This window comes from Falco rusticolus, chromosome 3, assembly GCF_015220075.1.
Source record: "Falco rusticolus isolate bFalRus1 chromosome 3, bFalRus1.pri, whole genome shotgun sequence".
NCBI lineage: Eukaryota > Metazoa > Chordata > Aves > Falconiformes > Falconidae > Falco > Falco rusticolus.
Window position 1 is genome coordinate 12,791,982 of NC_051189.1, and position 16,988 is coordinate 12,808,969.

Here is a 16,988-nt window from a genome sequence, read left to right on the forward strand (position 1 = left end):
GTCTAGGTCACCAGGAGGGCCTTTGTCTGCAGAAGCATCATCCTGGTGGTGCTACTTGAAGGGGTGCAGGCTTTGAGATCTGCAAACTCAAAGGTCTGCAATTTTTTAGCCCCCTTGACTGCTCCTTTCTGAAACCACGTAGATCTTTGCTTTTGTGGGTCTAAGTCTGATTGCTGAGAGTCTGTGTGGTTTGACAAGTTTCCACGGTCCTGCAGCAGAAGAGGTATTTTTGCTGAGTTTTGACAGAAGCACTTGCTTCCCCAGAGGGATTTGCTGCCTGTAGTTAAGATTTTTGCCAAATCTGAGCCGGCTGTCCCCAGGTAACCAGCCCCTGGCCTAGCAGGGAAGCAAGACAGGTCTTGAGCTACTGTTGGTTTTGTAGGCTGGGCGGATGTTGCAGCACTCCAACCTGCTCCAGGAGCACCCTCAGCTTCTTGCAGAGGTCCTTCTCTACAACAGGCTCCAGGTTTCAGCAGGAAAATGAACAAGCAAGAGACCAGTTTTATTTATTGGCAAGACCAAGGATTAAATCTTGGTTCTACAAGCTGAGGCTCAACGTGTTGAGTCCAGCCAGGATGGGGAGCTGCTCCTTGGTCTGGCCCTCTTCTGCTTCCTGGGGACACAGACCCTCACTGCAGAAGTAGTCACCTCCCTTACCTGGCCCCAGGCAGGGTGGTGGCATCTTTGACCCTTGACTCCCTTGAGACATCACAGCTTCAGGGAGAGGCACCTTCAGGAAACATAAAATGACATGCAGTGTCACAGCCTGTTGTCTCTGTGCTTCTGATGAAACACACGTCGTGCTCAGTCGATGCCACACTTCCACAGTTAATGCAGCGTAGCCTGCAGCAGCTCCCTGACCACCATCACACTGAGCTTCCATGTTTCCAGGCAGGGTCTTATCTGGGCACCGTGTGACCCACCTGCCATACTGTAATACCTTAGAGATGTCTTTTTGTTTTGGAAAGCTTCTTTTAAATGCCTTCCAACCCCCAAAATCTCCCCTTGAAGTTGAAGGGACCCTACCCACCTGCTCTGTTCAACACAGGAGGTGTGGAGACACCTGGTCCATCCAACCATGGCTCCCAGTAGAGACGGAGCAAGCCTCTGCATCTCAAACATCAGTAACCTTGAGACTCAGAACCAAAAGTAGGTCTGCAAAATGTCTGTGGATTATCAAAGATGAAACATATCATCATAATTTGGTATCTCTCAACTTTAGCATCCCTCAGCACCTTTGTCCTCCAGAACAGGTTACCTGGTGGAAGACTGTCACCAGTTCCCTGATTGTCTCCTGCTTGTGGCATGATACTTCCTTCCAAAAGAAGCCAGACCTCCAGTTCTAGGGTCACAGGTCAGCTAGCCACATCTTTTTTTTAGTCTTGGAAGTCTATGTACTGTGACTTCATGGCATCCTTTTTGTTCAGAACTTGAAAAAATCACCCCGAAAATAACAAGTGGGACCTTAGCAGTGGCAGCAGAGGTGTGAGTTTTCATCTCCTGTAAGGTACAGAAGAGCAGAGAGGACGTCCCAGATGTTAACATTGCTGTGTTCATCCTGACCTTGAAGCTCACAGCTCTTAGTGTTGCAGATGGATGCAATCCTTGCCATCAATCTCATTTGCAGCTTCACTGGTAAGAGTTGATTGTGACAGTAAGGGAGCCAAGTCTGACTCATCAGTACTTGAATGAGGAGCAATGCCACCCACAGTGTGCCCGCAGCGATTTTACTCCTGATCTGGATCAACTGGTGGAATGGATTTGAAGCTCTCCAGTTGATCTCAATCTTACTGCTTTGCCTGGCATTTTTGGGCCGTGCATGGATTGTATGTCAGCAAGACTGGAGGGTTTAATCAATTTATCTCAAGAAGAGGAGGTGGCAGCCTAAGGAAACTTTCTTTAAGATGATGAGGTGTTCATATATGTCAAGTTAGCATATGTATTTGAGAGCAAACCATGTTAAGCTGTTCTGCCCCACCAGCCTCATGGGCTGTTCGTGCTCCTGGGCATGTAGGACAAGAGTTGTACTGTACTGTGTGCTGCACAAAATAACAAACTGGGAGCAGAACATCCCTCCTTAGATATTTCATCCAAGTTTTGAAGCCAGATGTGAATAACCTCCATTCACCTATGAGCTCACACATCCCTCACCGCATGCATCCAGCTGGCATGGGCCAGAATATTAAAAACTGCATAACTCTGTGGTCGCTTCAACAGCCTTTGCTGTATTTGGAAGAGCCTTTGCACCCACTGATTGGAAAGCATCTGAAATTCCAGCAGCTGTGCGTTGGCCGAGGAGCAGCGAACGTCGTTACTGGGAATTTACGGTCAGCTCGTTTTCTGGTAATTGGCTGGCCAGATGCTTGCGGTGCTGCTGTGTGCTCCTTAAATCCTCTCTGTCAGGTGAGCATGAGAAGAGACGGAGATTTTGGGAGCCAGCGCCCAGAGGAGGCTTCATCCCCACTTTGCTCCCGGATTCCCATTGCCTTTAGCAAGGAAGGTTTGCCCTGAGACACAAGGAGACATGCTAGGTGTCCTTACTTACAAATGTTTTGAAAAACATGAGGCCAGAAGGAACAGCTGATGACCAGGTGAATTTTATTATTATTTTTTTTTTAGAAGGGAGGGGAAGAGCTGAGGTGCACAGTGGGTAGAAAACTAATAGAATTTGTTGCACTGGGAAGCTGTGGAGGCTGACCTTGCTGCACGTTCAGGAAGGGGTTAAAAAAATTCAAGACAACCGGTCCATAAACATCGCTGAAGTGGGTACCTTGGAAGACAGCTCCCTGCTGTCACCCCTAACACAGGGACTGGGTGCTGTGAGGCATGAGGGCATGGACCACAGGCAGCAACCAGGGTCATGAGCTGTCCATAAACAGCATCTCTTGCTGCCATGGTTTGAAGCAGAGTATGGGCTGGAGACACCATTGCTCTGACCCAGGAGGACATTTCTTACCTTGCAGATCTTTACAAAAGGTCCATGAAGTAGGGCAAATGGACAGATTTTGTATAGGGAAGCTACGGTGATCCTGAAGTCTTTGGTTCCTGGGGAAACCTGGGGAAAAAGGGAGTCTTCTTTCAGCTCCAACAGCACCAGGTATTTGCCTGGATGACATAGTCCTTGAAGGTTCTCCAGGCCATGGTTGGGCAGGGATGCTACCGCCAGAAGAGCAACCTGTTTGCCATGAGGGTCTTTCCTTTGCTCATCTTTGATCACAAGAACTTGCCTGAAGAAGACTTCCCTTGAGGTCTTTCCCTTACATCCATTGCCTTTCTCTAAAGTAAACATTAGATATGGCCTCTTTCAGCAGCAGGGCTATTCATTAGGAAGCTTCCTGAGCATTAATTCCCTTCCATCCAGGGCTTTGCCCACTGGGGAGAAGATCCTGGAGCCACGGATCTGGGTACAGCACCAGGCATCAGAGCTGATGCCTTTCTCTTGAGAAGACACTGAGTTGTGGAGGAGGAGGAGCACTCATTCACGTGCACTCAAAGGGAAAAAGGGATTAAGCAATTCAACACAGTCATAATTCCAGGGCTCAGAAGTCTCATTAAAATTAGCTTTGACAGAAGCTTAATTTTATAGCCTCTTGCTTGAATAAAATTTTTGAGGTCTATCCTATTAGGAAGATTTGTTTCTTTTCCTTTTTTCTTCTTCTGAAACCAACATGTGATCTGAATTCTATTAACAGGAGCATCTTAATGTGTGCATAGGGGGGTGTTAACACTCTTTCCTGCTCAAAATGAAGTTATTTCTCCAGATGTTTGTTGTCATGTTTCAATGCAGAGCAAATGTCTAATAATTTGCTCAGTGCCTGGTGTTTTCTGAACAAGCCTGATTATTTGCACAACCCCACAGTGAAGGGCTGTTGAGGCAAAAAAAACCCAAACCCTTTCCTGTGCTCATTGAGCAAATACTGGACAATACTGGAAAGGGTGTCCTTAGATAAAGACAAACACCTGGTTGCATGCCTTATTGGGAGGTGTTGGAGAGTCTCAGTGTAGTTACTAGGCTGCTGGGCAAGCGTGAAACCAAAAGGAAAGTGGAGCAAGAGTGGGTTTGTTCTTACAGGAGAGGCTTTAAGTTGGTGGTGGTCCAAAAAGCAGCAGTGAATGCTGTCCTGCCCCTCCAGATGCTTTTTTCCACGTTTCTCCAATGAGTGCACTCAGGTAAGGTGTCTCCTGGAATAGGTTGGTAGCTATTGGTGCCATGACTTTCTCCATCTCATGGGAGTGAGGGCTCTGTGGGCTCAGATTTAACTGACTGCAAGGCGGTAGATAAAAATGTGCCGAAAAGGCCTTTTCTGGGGCTTACCGCCTCTGCCCGTGTTGGCTCTGACCATCTGAGACAAGCAAGGAGCAAGAGTGATGCTCAAGGCATGAGGAAGGGCTGCACTTGGAAAGGACCATGGGTGGGACAAAGCTATGAAATGTTCAGGGTCCATCCAGGCACGTCTCCAGCCGTTCTTCACAAAAAAAGTGTCGTTTAAGGGAGAATGTGGTGTCTGCAGGGTTTGAAATGAAGCTGGAGACAACAGCCATGGAGGGCTTGGTCCTCATCTGCTAAACAACTGGTAAATGACTCAAAGCTTGATGCAAGAAGGTGGGAGTAGGTCCTGAGGGCAGAGCCCAGACTGGTGGGGACCCAGAGCCCATGTCTATGGCCGCATCTTCATTAATCCTAAAGTGAAGGAGACTTTAATAAGGGCATGCAGGCGTTGCAGTCACTGTTGGTAACTCCTTGTTCACTATTACTGTATTGCAGTTCATCGCCATCTGGAGTGTTTGAGAAAGAATATGACATTTATCGGGATTACAGTGCGGAAGGTCAACTCCTCCACTACAGGTAGCTGAAATTTCCCTCCAGTATCGGGGTTGGGGTCTACATCGTGGCCTTGGCAGCGAGGTGGGTGTGTGGGACAGCCTGTGTGCTACCAGCTGACCTGTGGGGATGGCACAGCAGATAACACCAATGTTTTCTTTGTGCTGTCCTGGTCCTCCCCCCCATCTCCTTCCCTTCATGTGTTACAATTTTTAGCTTTAATACTGCCCTTAAATGAACCCTAAGATGTATTTTGATGGTTCTTTGGAGCAGGGACCATCCATCCTCTTTATGCCATGGTCCTCATTGGAGTGACTCCTACCCATCACCAGAAACCGGAGCAGGACGGGAGGAGCACCAGGACTGTCTGGTGATGGGGTCACACCTCAGGGTGAGCTCCTGGTTTGTGGGGTTTCATTAGGCTCCACCGTCAGGACAGGACTCACCTGGTTCTGCTGATGCACCCCAGTGCGTCCCATCATGGCAGGGTGATGGCTTGAACGTCTCTCCACACTAGAACTGGTTTCTAGGGTCTTTCCTAGGATTTTTGCATCAACTGTAAATAGGTTTGTGTGGGTATGGGTTTAATCTGTCAACACAGTGAGCCTGACTGATTCAGTGCGCTGCCTCCATAGGGCCCTGCAGGTGGGAAAGCCTCCAGAGAAATGAGCCATCTCTTGCATCCTGTGGGTCCAGCTGCTTTCAGAGTCCATTTGTAAGTCAGAGGGGAGCTTTCTCTTGCCCAGATCAGGATTTCAGGTGCTAAACCAAATACCACCTCCATCTTTCATGGATTTATGTTGCTAGAAATTAATACGATGTCATACTTGTCTTCATTACAGCTCAAAATGCCCCTCTTAGAGTTTGCACGAGTGATTCAGGTGTACAAACACTGTGACTTCTCACCAGTACCGATATGGACTAATGCCTTGGATGTGGGCAAAGTATCACCAGAACTGATATAGATAAGTCTGTGTCTATGTCTGAGTAGATGAGCAGAGATAAGGGAACGATCATTTGCTGGGCTCCTGGAGCCTGGGCCAGCACCTGCATCGCTGCTTGCAAAACAAGCTTTTTTCCTTCAGAACCCAAAGTGCTGTGAGCAGGGATGGGTTGGTGGGGGCTGAAAAATTGCTATTGATACAGCCCAGATGGCTCCTTGGCCACCCTTTGTCAGCGGCCAAAGGAGGCATCTTGGCTGACCCACCTCCTCCTGCCCCAGAGCTTTTGAGAGATGTCCCCCTTGGTCACCACCAGCCAGGATGGGGATGGTGGTGAGGGTCTTCAAACTCTGGGACCTCCCCAAAGACCCAGACAGACCCATCTTGCCCTGATCCCATCCAAGCCTGCACAGGTAGGGTTGTGTGGTACCTGCTGGCATCATCTAGATCAAATCAGGTGGGAGCAGGGAGGATAAACACCTGCACTGGATGCTTTTACTGATACAGGCCTGCACATCAGTGGTGGCCTGAAGCCTTTCTCTGTAATACAACATTCATCCCAATTCCTGCCTTTAACACAGCAGGTCTATAGACTATAGTCAGATTTTGGGGGGTTTTGGGGTTGATATCTGCCTGGTTGCTCTGAGCTTTGACAGATAACCCCAGTTTCTGGGTTTTTCTGGAGATGCAGGTGAGCTGAAGCACCTCTAGCTCTTGCTTTGCTTCCCATGCTGGCAGCGGGGACAGGGAGGGCACAATGCTCTATGCTTCCCTGGCATGATGGCCTGTGTTCCCTTCCCTGCTGCTCAGTGATGGCACAGGCTGGCAAGCTGGTCCACAGTGGCATGGTTAGCAGTTAGTCTCCATCCCTGTTCAAGACACGTGCGAGTGGAAAATCACCCAACAGCACTGGCCGTGTGCCATCCTGCCTGCCCTGTAATTCACTGCTTCTGCAGTGACCTCCCAGGAGCATCAGAATTAATTGCCATTTAAGCAAGAGGGGGAAAACCAAGCTTTCTAGGAGAGGAAACAAATAGAGTAATGGTGTCTGGTGTTCATTCTCACCTGCAGAATGCTCTCCTTCAGCATGGGGTGAGCTCAGAGAGACCTGCCCAAGGACAGCTTTACTCCAAAGCGTCCCTTCCGTACATGTGGGGATGCAATTCCCTGTCTGCAGGCACAAGTGAGGAAGAGTGGAACACAGCATGATTTGGCAGGCCTGGATCTGCTGTTTGGTTTGGAAGTGGGGTTTGCAGGTGCCTCCTCTGCTCTGCTGTTAGGCATCACGCATGCTTCAGTTGGAGCTGGCAGTGGGAGCTGAGCCTGCATTCAGCTGCAGCCAGGCGAGATGGACTGGTGATGGGGACATGGAGCAGTGACAGGCACACCACGCTCTGTCCTGAGTTTTTTCTGCAAACAGGGTTAGTGATTCGGCACTGATGGGTTCTGACCTGCCGCCAGCTGGGTGGCAGTGCCGGATACAGGCTGCAGTTGGAGACAAGGGACAATGCGGGTTTTGGGGACAAGGTCCCCACCCACCAGCTGGCTGATGCCCGTGGTTGCCCAAGCAATTAAAAGATTCAATTTCACTGCGGTTAGCACACATGACCTGTTTGCATCAGCATGTGCTTTGCTACAGGAGATGCCTCCATCTTCCCAACCCCAACTTTACTGCTTATAAAAACCCACAGACAGCCCTTGCTGCCCTCCCCCCAGTCACTTCCAGCCAGGAAGCTAATTAGCAGCTTTGCTTAATTAGTTGAGGGTGGACTTCCTTCTGGAAGAAAAGTCTCAAGTGCCCTCTGTCTGGGTGCTGCCAAGCGAGATGGAGAGAGGAGCCTGAGCTGACACAGCCCTGGGTGAGACTTTTTTTAACCATGTGAGTGCCACATGCATGCTGCTCTGGCACTCGTAAAAGCTGAAATCAAAGCTTGCCAGTCCTACCTCGTGATGGCAGGGATGTTTTCTTATTAATGGGGTTAATTTTAAGGAGAAGGGTGTGTGGACATTCTGAAATTCACCCTGCATAAAGGCATCATGGTTTCAGCTTCTCCAAAACATAGCTGGCAGCCCTTCCTTGGATGGATCAAGTCTGGGCAGATCCCATAGGGTGGAAAGGCTGTGGCTGGAGGCAGCAAACAAGGCACAGGGGAGGCCACCTGGAAGCCCAACTTTGGCATCTACCTCTGAATGGGTCAGAGAGACGCATGCATGGTCCCTCGTGGGAATGGGAGGACCCTTGAGGTACTTCTGCCTGAAGTGTCCAAGACCTGGATGGGGGGACCACAGTCCAGACACCTCGTTCTGATGCTCAGCAACAGGTTTTCAGGAAAAGCTGGCTCTCCAGCACCCTTGGCCAGGTTGCAAAGGGATGGGGGAATCTCAGTTCTTCCCACGGGCTCATGCCAGCACTGAGGTGGTGATTGTGAAATGGGCTGGCACCCAACCAGAGCTTTAAAGACGCCATCATGGAGTGGGCTGAGCCCTCAAAATGCTTCCACCAGTGCAGTGCTGCCCCAGCTCCTCCAAATCAAGCCCTGAAATTGAGATGCTTCCAAATGCCATTCATTAAATCATCCTGGGGACTTCACAGTTGGGTGGGAGATCAGGTCTCCAGGCCAACAGCCTTCTCAGATCTTTCCAACACTCTCCTCCTCACCAAGTCTTGCATTAGTCCCTCAGATTTTTCTCAAAGCCATTGGAAGGGCATGTTGTCTCCTTTGATAGCCAAGATAAGAGATGGTCAGACAGCATACTTGGGAGAGGGACAGAGGTTTGAGTTACACAACACATCTGTAGGTCTGTGGTGGCTGAGGAAGCTTGGTGAGATCTAGGCTGTGGCTTGCTGCATTCTGGGTGTGTGTCATTCATTTCCGTCACCTTCTCCCCTTTGGCTGGGAAGGGAGAAGCTGGAGGACTTACAGATGTTTGGACAAAGTGTGGGAGCAAGGTGGCTTGTGAGGGGACAGCTGTCCTCACATGAAGGCTGGGTACAGGCAGATGGAGAAGCAGAGGGTTGGCTGATGGAGGAGAGGTTCTGTGGGGTTCAGCTGGGAGACCGTCCTCATCCATGGCATCATCATTCCCAAGTGCAGCTGAGGTTCAGCTGCCTGGGTCACCCCACAAGCTGCAGCAGCATCCTCAGGAGCAGGCAAGGGTTTTTTCCACTTCCTTGACAGCGCTGTCTCAGTGCTCCTGGCCAACAATTGCTATGGGAGATTTTCTAATATAATGAAGATTAGTGGGTGTCATTAAGAGGATGACGTCTTGCTCCATCTGTCTAGAAGGCATTTGTAGGAAAGCCCTTGCAACCAAATCCCATTGAGACAGGCAATTACGGTAACTGTTCTTAACCCTTTCCTCTTTATTCCGTCTGGTTTGTGGTCCCTGGAGCCCAGTTGCTTAACATCCTCATTTTTCCTCCTATGTTCTGTTGAGATGGCTGAACTCTTTGCTAATCCATGCGGTGGTTTTGTCAAGAAGGCTGTTTGTTTGTGGGACAAATCCCAGGTCTCTGTCATTGTCCCATGCTTGTGTTGGCCAGTCAATGGGTGGAGGGTCTAAGGCTGGTCTTCACATCAGAGACCTTCAACTTGCTTCTCTGAATCTGTCTCCTCTCCCAGCACACAGCTGATCTGCTCCTGTGACCCTCTTTGTTCCGTACTGCTGGTAGGGTGAATGTCATGTGCTACATGCAGGTGGTCAGGGCTTTGTGGCCACCAGGAAGACGCTGGAGCTTCCTGATGGAGGGAAACACAGCCTGCTGGACACGGAGCACAGAAGCAAAGCATTAATGTCCCTCTTCTCCCCTTTTGCTCCCTGGGAAACAGGAGGTTCATTACTTGGGAACTTGCAAGAACAGAAGAACCAGAGCCAAAAATGTGCCCCTGTCCCTGCTGTAGGCTCTTCTGCTCTGGGAGAAGGTGAGAAATCTGTTCACTTGAATATGCACACTGTCCAGCTCTTAGGGACACTTCCAGTTTGGCTTGGCTGCTCCGTTTGATCTGTAACTCTTGGGTCAGACATGGAAGTAGAGGTCATCAGTGGACTGTCCTCCAGTAGCGGAGCAGCTGGAATAGCTCCTAGGGCCTGGACCTGCTGCTTCTTTGTGAGCCCCTGCCTGTCCACCCCTGCTTTCTGCTCCCAGCAGCAGTGATGGCAACCTGCATGCTTCAAAGCCACGCTGAAACCCTTGTTCTGTGCTTCAGAGCTGAAAAGCTGAGGCCACCCACCCACCACAACTCATGTCTGTGCCCTGTTGTGTCTCCAGCTCTGCCGTCTCACTTGCCCTGGCTTTGTCTCTTTGGTAGAGAGGTAGGATGTCCAACCCGTGAGCAGGGAGAAGTGGATCCTTGTTCTGCTGGGGGCATGTTAGGAGAGCAGGACAGCAACTGCTTCATCTGCATGGGATCCTTGCAATATTCTTGACGTGGTCTTCCTCAATTTGTCTTGGACCTTCCCAGGCAGGAGAGTTTAAAGAGGTCTTTGATCCTCTTGTAGTTTTCAACATCTCATACTCAACAGGAGTCACTTGATAGCTGACTGTCTAGCAAAGCAAATATGGAAGTGAGAAGAGAATCGGGGTTGGCTTCCAAAAGACCTGGCACCATCTCTCTGGTACCTCCACAGTGCTTCATGTGGCACATCAGGCACCTGAGGTTTAGGAGGTGGTTGTGTGTCTGTCTGCTGGCCAACCTTTGTTTTGAGACATGGCTGCAGTTTGCCAACATTTTACAGCTGTCCTCCCCTCTTGGCTCTCACACAAGGTTGCGTGCTCCAGATGTTGCTAGATTCATTCACCAGCAATGGGAGCGCTCAGTGTCCAGCACCTGCACTGATCACATTCAGCCCTTCTCTGTCTAGGCAGCAACTAGCTGGTTGTTGGTGCTGTAGTGCCTTCACATGGATGCAGGGAACAGATAGAATTTTGTACTGTTGGCAAGAAGGTATGTGAAGCCAGGTAGCAAATTCGAGAAGAAACTTGTAGGAGCTTGGAAGAAACCTGGGACAGAGGTGAGGAGCCCACCACACCAGACTCTGAACACGGCTCCTGCCAGCTGACCATGCACTGGATATTTGAGCACAAATACAGCCATGACACTGGGGAGAAGAAGGTCTCCAGTCCCTTCTGGTTGCAACCTCTAAATTCATCAGAGCTTCCTGAGGATGCCCATACCCTGGACCCATCCTGGGGATGGGACCTCATCATCTCTGGGCTGAAGCTCCCTTTGCCCCGGTGTCAGTTTTAGCCAGGGCAACTGCGAGGCCACATTCCTCTTCCAACAGTGACAAAGATGCATGGCTTAAGCATGCCCACAGAGACTTGCCAGCCAAGGAGACACCTGCCCAGCAGAAGTGGCATGGTGGCCATTCCAGCTGTCCCGCGTGGGGACACGTGCTACTGCCAGCTGCTCAATTTATCCGCCATCTCATTCTGCTCAGGCTTCATCGTTTATGACTGTGAGTTAAGACCACAGTGTAAGGCTTCTCTGTAAATAAATACGCCCGTTCCTGATATTTAAAGATATATCTGTTGCCTGGTTTCTTTAGAAGTAATGAAGGAGGTGCAGACCTAACACTGGTGTTCCTTGGAGAGCCATGAGATTAAAATCCCATATTTTGGAAGAAAACTGAAGAGCGGTTTGGCAGGTTCATCGCTGTTCTTGGGCATACTGCTGTGGTATAACCTTCTGGGCTGGGACCTCTGCCCCAACTCCAAGTCTTCATGGGACAGAATGGAGCCAAACCCAGTCTCTTCTCCCCATGCAGCTAAAGCTGGAAGTCCCTCTGTCTGATGGCTTCATTTTTGAGGAGCTGGAGCATCCTTCTTGAATGTAACTCGGAGCCCAGACCATGGAGCTGGGAGCTCCTCCACACTTTTTGCTACAGCCTGGCACTTTCTCCATGCTCAGCCAAACATTGATCTGTAGTCTTGCTTTGAAAAGTCAACCACCGTCCTTGTCCTCAGCATGAGCTGGATAACTTATATCAAATATGCACCTGTAGTGCCCAGATGATGGACCTGTATTGGCCTTCTAAGCCAAAAGCAATCCTTCCTGCTGAAGGGCTTCTAGCAAACAGATGAGCCTCAGGTCCCAGGACCTGTTCTTCAAAGCCACAGTGCTGCTGATGGCAGTATCTGGTTGTTTCCACACAAACCAGGGCAGCAGGTCTAGCTTGGCTCCATGGCCAAAAACTTCTCTGAGAGGAGAAGCTACTTAATCAACCTTGCCGCAGCCATGGTAGCAATCAGAAGCTTCAGAGTCTCCTGGGATGGGTGGAGGTGAGCCTATGGGAGAAGGTGCACATCACCCCAATGCCCAGAGTCCGGGCTTGGAAACTGGTCTTGTAGTAGTCCTTGGTATGTGGCAGGTCATATCCCAGAGCCTGATCAAAGATGCAGGAGAGGTCTACTGGTGAGGCAAGAGCTGAAGAGCTGAAGGCACCAGGCTGCAGACTAAGCCCGGGGGTGTTTGTAGCAGGGATGAATGATTCAGGTTGGAAATACCAGGAGGATGAAGGGCTTCAGCTTAGCAAACGGGGAGGGCTGCGCCCCAGGGCATGTGAAATCTGCTCAGGATAGGCAAGAGCTACAAAATCACCATTGTAGGAACTTGTTGTCATGCTTACGGAGACAAAGAAGGCAGATCCCCTATTGATCTGCTATTTAAGGAAATGTCACTTTTTGTGTCTGTATTTTGCAGCTAATTCCTCTTAATGATAAAGGCTTCTCTGTGCTCCCTTCCCCATGTTCCCTCCTCCCTCTCAAAGAAAGCAAAAATCTCATCTTGTTCCAGTGACATTTGGGTTTCAGAAAACAGGCTATTTTGGGTGATTGGTTTAATCATACATCTGAGATGGGGAGAGCAGCCTGACTGCCTCCTGGGGATCTGGCGTTCGGCTTCCTGCAGGCAGCCATGCCCTCCGCGCGTGGTGCCTTGCATGCTGTGCCTGCCTCGGCTGCCAGGACAGGTTGTGGGTCTGCCAGCCTGGCGGACTCTGTTCTTGTGCTTCCTCCTGGTCAGTTCCTAACGAGACTGATCCTGAGAGGCTCACTGGAGACCACCCTGGCCACCATGGCTTGTCCCCTTGTAGCATGAGAGCTTGCTGATCACAAACCAAGATGACAAAGTGAGTGCTGTGGCCACGTATGGCAGGTAACCAAAGCTAGCACAGACCTTCAGCAAGGTCAGCTTGGCCTTCAGCAATGAGCTACCAGCCCACAGCTCACCAAGGACAGCCGTCCAAGATCGTTTCAGCGTTTGCTGATTAGCTTCAGCCCACAGAAACCCTTTGCTGTGGATTCATAGCCTCCAACTTAGGGTGTGGAGGGTGAGCTGCAGACCTGTCCACCACACCGTGCTCCACTCAATGTGATGTTTAGAAACCACTGCCAGAAAACAGGGCGTATCATCACCTCAGCAGTGCCTCAGAGCCCTGCTTTCCCCCTCACTGCTTCAAAAAGAGCGGCTAAAAAATTCTGCGCTGTTGAATGGGATGGAGGAGACAGGAAGGCTCATTATCTCCCTCTTGTCTTGATTCAGCTTCCGCTATTGCTAATTAGAGCGGATGCCATGGGAGCAGCTTTTCCGAGAGAGGAGTTAGCAATGCTCGGGCAGCAAACGTGGGAGATATTTCATGTAGAAATCTGGTGTTGCGGGCCTGAAGCTGAAAGCGATCTGATAGCATGGTCCAGAGACAAGGGATCAGACAATCCCTGAATGTTGTAGCCTTCTCCTTCCATTCAAAAACATACAAATTTAAAAAAAAAAAAAAAAGGTAATTTAACAGGGTGGCTTTTCCTTGCCTTGGTCACAGATATCAATCCTTTGGTAATATTTTACTTGGAGAATGGAATCATCATGTGCAGAGGAGCCTTGTGAGACACCTTTGGCACCCTTCAAACCAAGCTTTGCAGTCAACGGAGACAGGCTGAAGGTTGGACTTCAGCCTTCCCATCACTCTGAATTTCCCCCAACAACACTGAGCCTGATACTCAGCTTTCAGGACATGCCATGATTCATGTTGTAGCTGTGAAATGGTCCTCATGATCTCGCCACTGGGATTTAGCAGGAGACAGCTGTGATGTCATCCCATTTGTGGTAATGCTGCACCTTCTCTGTGGTTCCTCCACAGATGGGTGATCCTGCCTAGAGCAAAGACCTAGTCCTGGATCATCCTGGGAAGAGGTTGCAGGTCATGGAGCTGGTCTCCTGCCACACGGCTCCATCTGGAGCTGTCAGCTCCCCATCATCCCACCGCAAGCAGTGAGCAACGTCTGGTGTCCGTGAATACAGGCAGCAAGATCAGTTCATCTCCTCCTCATCCCGACAAGTGTAAAACTTGTTCAGATTGCAGTTCCTCTTGGTTCTCCGCATCAGAGAGACACATCAGCCCATCCCAACCAAAGCTAAAGCAGGACAAGAGAGGGAGACCCACAGGCAGCAGTAAGCAAATGCAAGGAAGCTTGAAGGATGAGAAACACACAACAAAACACAAGCTCGAGGGTCCTCCCTGCTGTGCCAGGCTGGTTTTACACTGGCTTTGGGTACCAAGTGCAGCCTAACTGGGAGAGTTCAACCTGAGCCGTGGCTCAGCTCTGTCCTGCCCCATCCAGACCATTGCTAGGACACGGTCCAGTATGAATTTGACCACATAAACTGGTTTAGCATCACTGAGGTTAGTGCAGGGTTTGGGAAGCTTGAGCCTGGCACTCACACTTCTCTCCAGATAACAATTTTATTCCCTTGATCACACTTGTTTCTGTATGAATTGATTTTGACCATACCTGCAGGTTTCTTAGAAAATTAAGTCCAAGGAGGTTGTGAGATTTCCAGGTGTGTAGATAAACATGGGAAGAGAGATTGCAAGTGTAGAAGAAGGATTGGAGAGACCATGGTGTGGTGGTGGACATGCCTTCAGTGACCCCTAATCTCAAAAGCTGTAAGCAGTGAGCACTTGAGCAGGAATTTAAAATTTCAGGTTCAGTGTAAGCTCTGAGATATTTATATATACTGTAAGCATGTAATTCTGTACATGCAAATTTTGGGGAACAGCAATACTTGCAGATGAAAAGCAATGAAGTCTTAGGGATGGGGGATTATAGACTGTATTCCTATCCTCTATTTTAGTTATAAATTAGTAAAACATTGAGTTTTCCGGTGGCTTTTGTATAGCTGCAGACACCGGATCGCTGTCCTAAGGACAATTTCCTAGCTGTAAAATTTCAGAGGGAACATCAAAAGCTTTGATCTGAAGCCCAGGCATATTCTAGGCTTGCTGCGGAGAGCAGGCAGGCTCCTCCCAGCTGCCCACCTTTGCCTGCATTTACAGGAAGATATTTGTGTTGCCGGAGCAGCATCGGGCAGAGTGCCAGGTACAGGGAGGTTTTCTGCCGACGGCTCATTGCTGACCCCAGGCTTCCCAGCGGGACACGCTTGGCACGGCGGCCGCCCATCCCCGGCTGTGCTGGTGGTACCCAGCTGGGAGGAAAGTGGGCTGGGCTGCATCCCTCCACCCCACCCGGGGGGGTTGCGGTTGGTCCAGTTTAGCATCTAACGGGAGATCTTAAAGGCATTAAACCGGGAGGGTGGTGAAAAGCTGTGGGAAGGAGATGCGCCCAGCTCCCGTGGCCAGGGGAGGAAGGTGAGGAGGAGCGGGGGTACCGGGACAGTGGGAACAGCCTGGGGACAGCACAAGGACCTGGTTGTGTTGTGGGGTGGTGGCTGGGTGCCCAGGGATCCTGTGCTTTCCAGAGGGCTGTGAGGCCAATGCCTTCACAGGACAATGCGGAAAACCAATTATATTTGAAATGAATCATTTCAAATTTAAGGGCTTCCCCTAGAGGGGAAAACCCATTTAATTCTAGTACTAAATGTATGTCCTTCGATCTGCAAAAGTCTAAATAATTGCAGCACGTAAAAAACTTGTCTTGAAAAATGAATATTCTTTCGTGCTTTTAAAATCTTCTTTGGAGAAGGCGTTGCCATATCATTCACTTAAAAGCCAGAATGATGCTGTTAAACTAATTGTACTTAAGCCCAGCTGTGACCTGTGATTTATTTGCTGGTCCTGCTTGAGTTAATGCAGCTGCCGATCACTACATTAAAGGCATTGTGGTAGAAATCAGTACATAAAAAAATAAATTTTGTTTGTTGTGAGGTTTTTTAGGTAATAGAGCTGTGGATGGTATTAATTATTGCTGGCATCAAAATAATCATATTTAAGTGTCGGGGAAGGTGTCTACCTGCCTGCAGCAGAGACAAGTTGTCAGAGTGATGTTTTGCTTGCATCTCCAGCAAAAGCAACTGGAAGCAAAGCAATCCTGGGCGAGGGAGCCAGGCAGTGTGAAAGCAGCGTGCACACTGTTCACAGAGCATGCACAGAGCGCGTGGAGCCCAGCAGTCTGGCACCGGAGATTTCTCCTCTCACCTCTGTCACTGACTTTCCAAAAGCTGGAATAAGATCAGGGAGAGGGTGCTTAAGCAGGCAGAGATTCAAGAGCCTAAGTTGCTTGAGTGCTTTGGAAAAACCCTCCCCTAAATCAATTAAATGTTTCAGTCCACAGAAATTTCGCAAATTTGCAAGGAAATTGATCTTGCTGATAGAAGATTAGAAGGATTTGGGAAGTAGTTTGTCATGGAAAAGTACGCAGAGTCGTAAGTAAAATCTTGCCTTCTCCACAAGGAGAAAATAGTAAAGGGAACCCAGTGCCAAGCCAGAGATAACAGAAATACTTTGAATTTCTGGAGGACCTCCTGTGCCAGGAGTGGCCAGCCTCAGCGGGGCTCTCCCTCTTCTAGCAGCATTGCTTTTCATTTATTGGAGTAACTGAGTGGCTCATGGGCACGGTGGCTGCAGCAATTTAACTGCAAAAAGGCCTTTCACAATATTCCTTTTGCAGGCAGAAAATTCAATTTAGTCTGTAGCAATGCTTTCTAGTGTTAAGCAATAATCCAGGGCAGTACAACAGAGCTTTCAGGTTTATTGGTTGCTGTTCCTTAATATTTTGATTGAAAGCTCTGCCTTGGCTAGATGATTTGACAGTCAGGGCTGCTTTGCAGGGATTTTTTTTTTTTTCATATCCGCTGTTGCCAGATGCAGGCTGCTGTCTGAAATATTAATGCAAGCTGCAGATCCAGGAATTAAAGAGGTTCTTCACCTGGCTTGAGTTAAAACAGCTGGACCTGGGATGGATGCATGTCTGTATGGGGATGGTGGAAGAC

At 49.4% G+C, this 16,988-nt stretch overlaps 1 protein-coding gene across 5 annotated transcripts in view; it reads left to right on the top strand.

The window, feature by feature from the left end:
* The window catches only part of ARHGAP39 (Rho GTPase activating protein 39), a 146,610-nt gene that overhangs the window by 106,433 nt on the left and 23,189 nt on the right, over positions 1–16,988 (top strand). For 3 of the 5 annotated variants that reach the window (XM_037379815.1, XM_037379814.1, XM_037379817.1), the window contains exon 3: positions 4,766–4,846. The exons of 1 other annotated variant lie outside the window; for it this stretch is intronic. In XM_037379815.1, coding sequence (XP_037235712.1) covers positions 4,766–4,846 — 81 coding nt within the window. Of the gene's footprint in view, positions 1–4,765; positions 4,847–15,304; positions 15,409–16,988 lie in introns of those variants that run through there. One more of the 5 variants, XM_037379819.1, reaches the window with a different exon arrangement.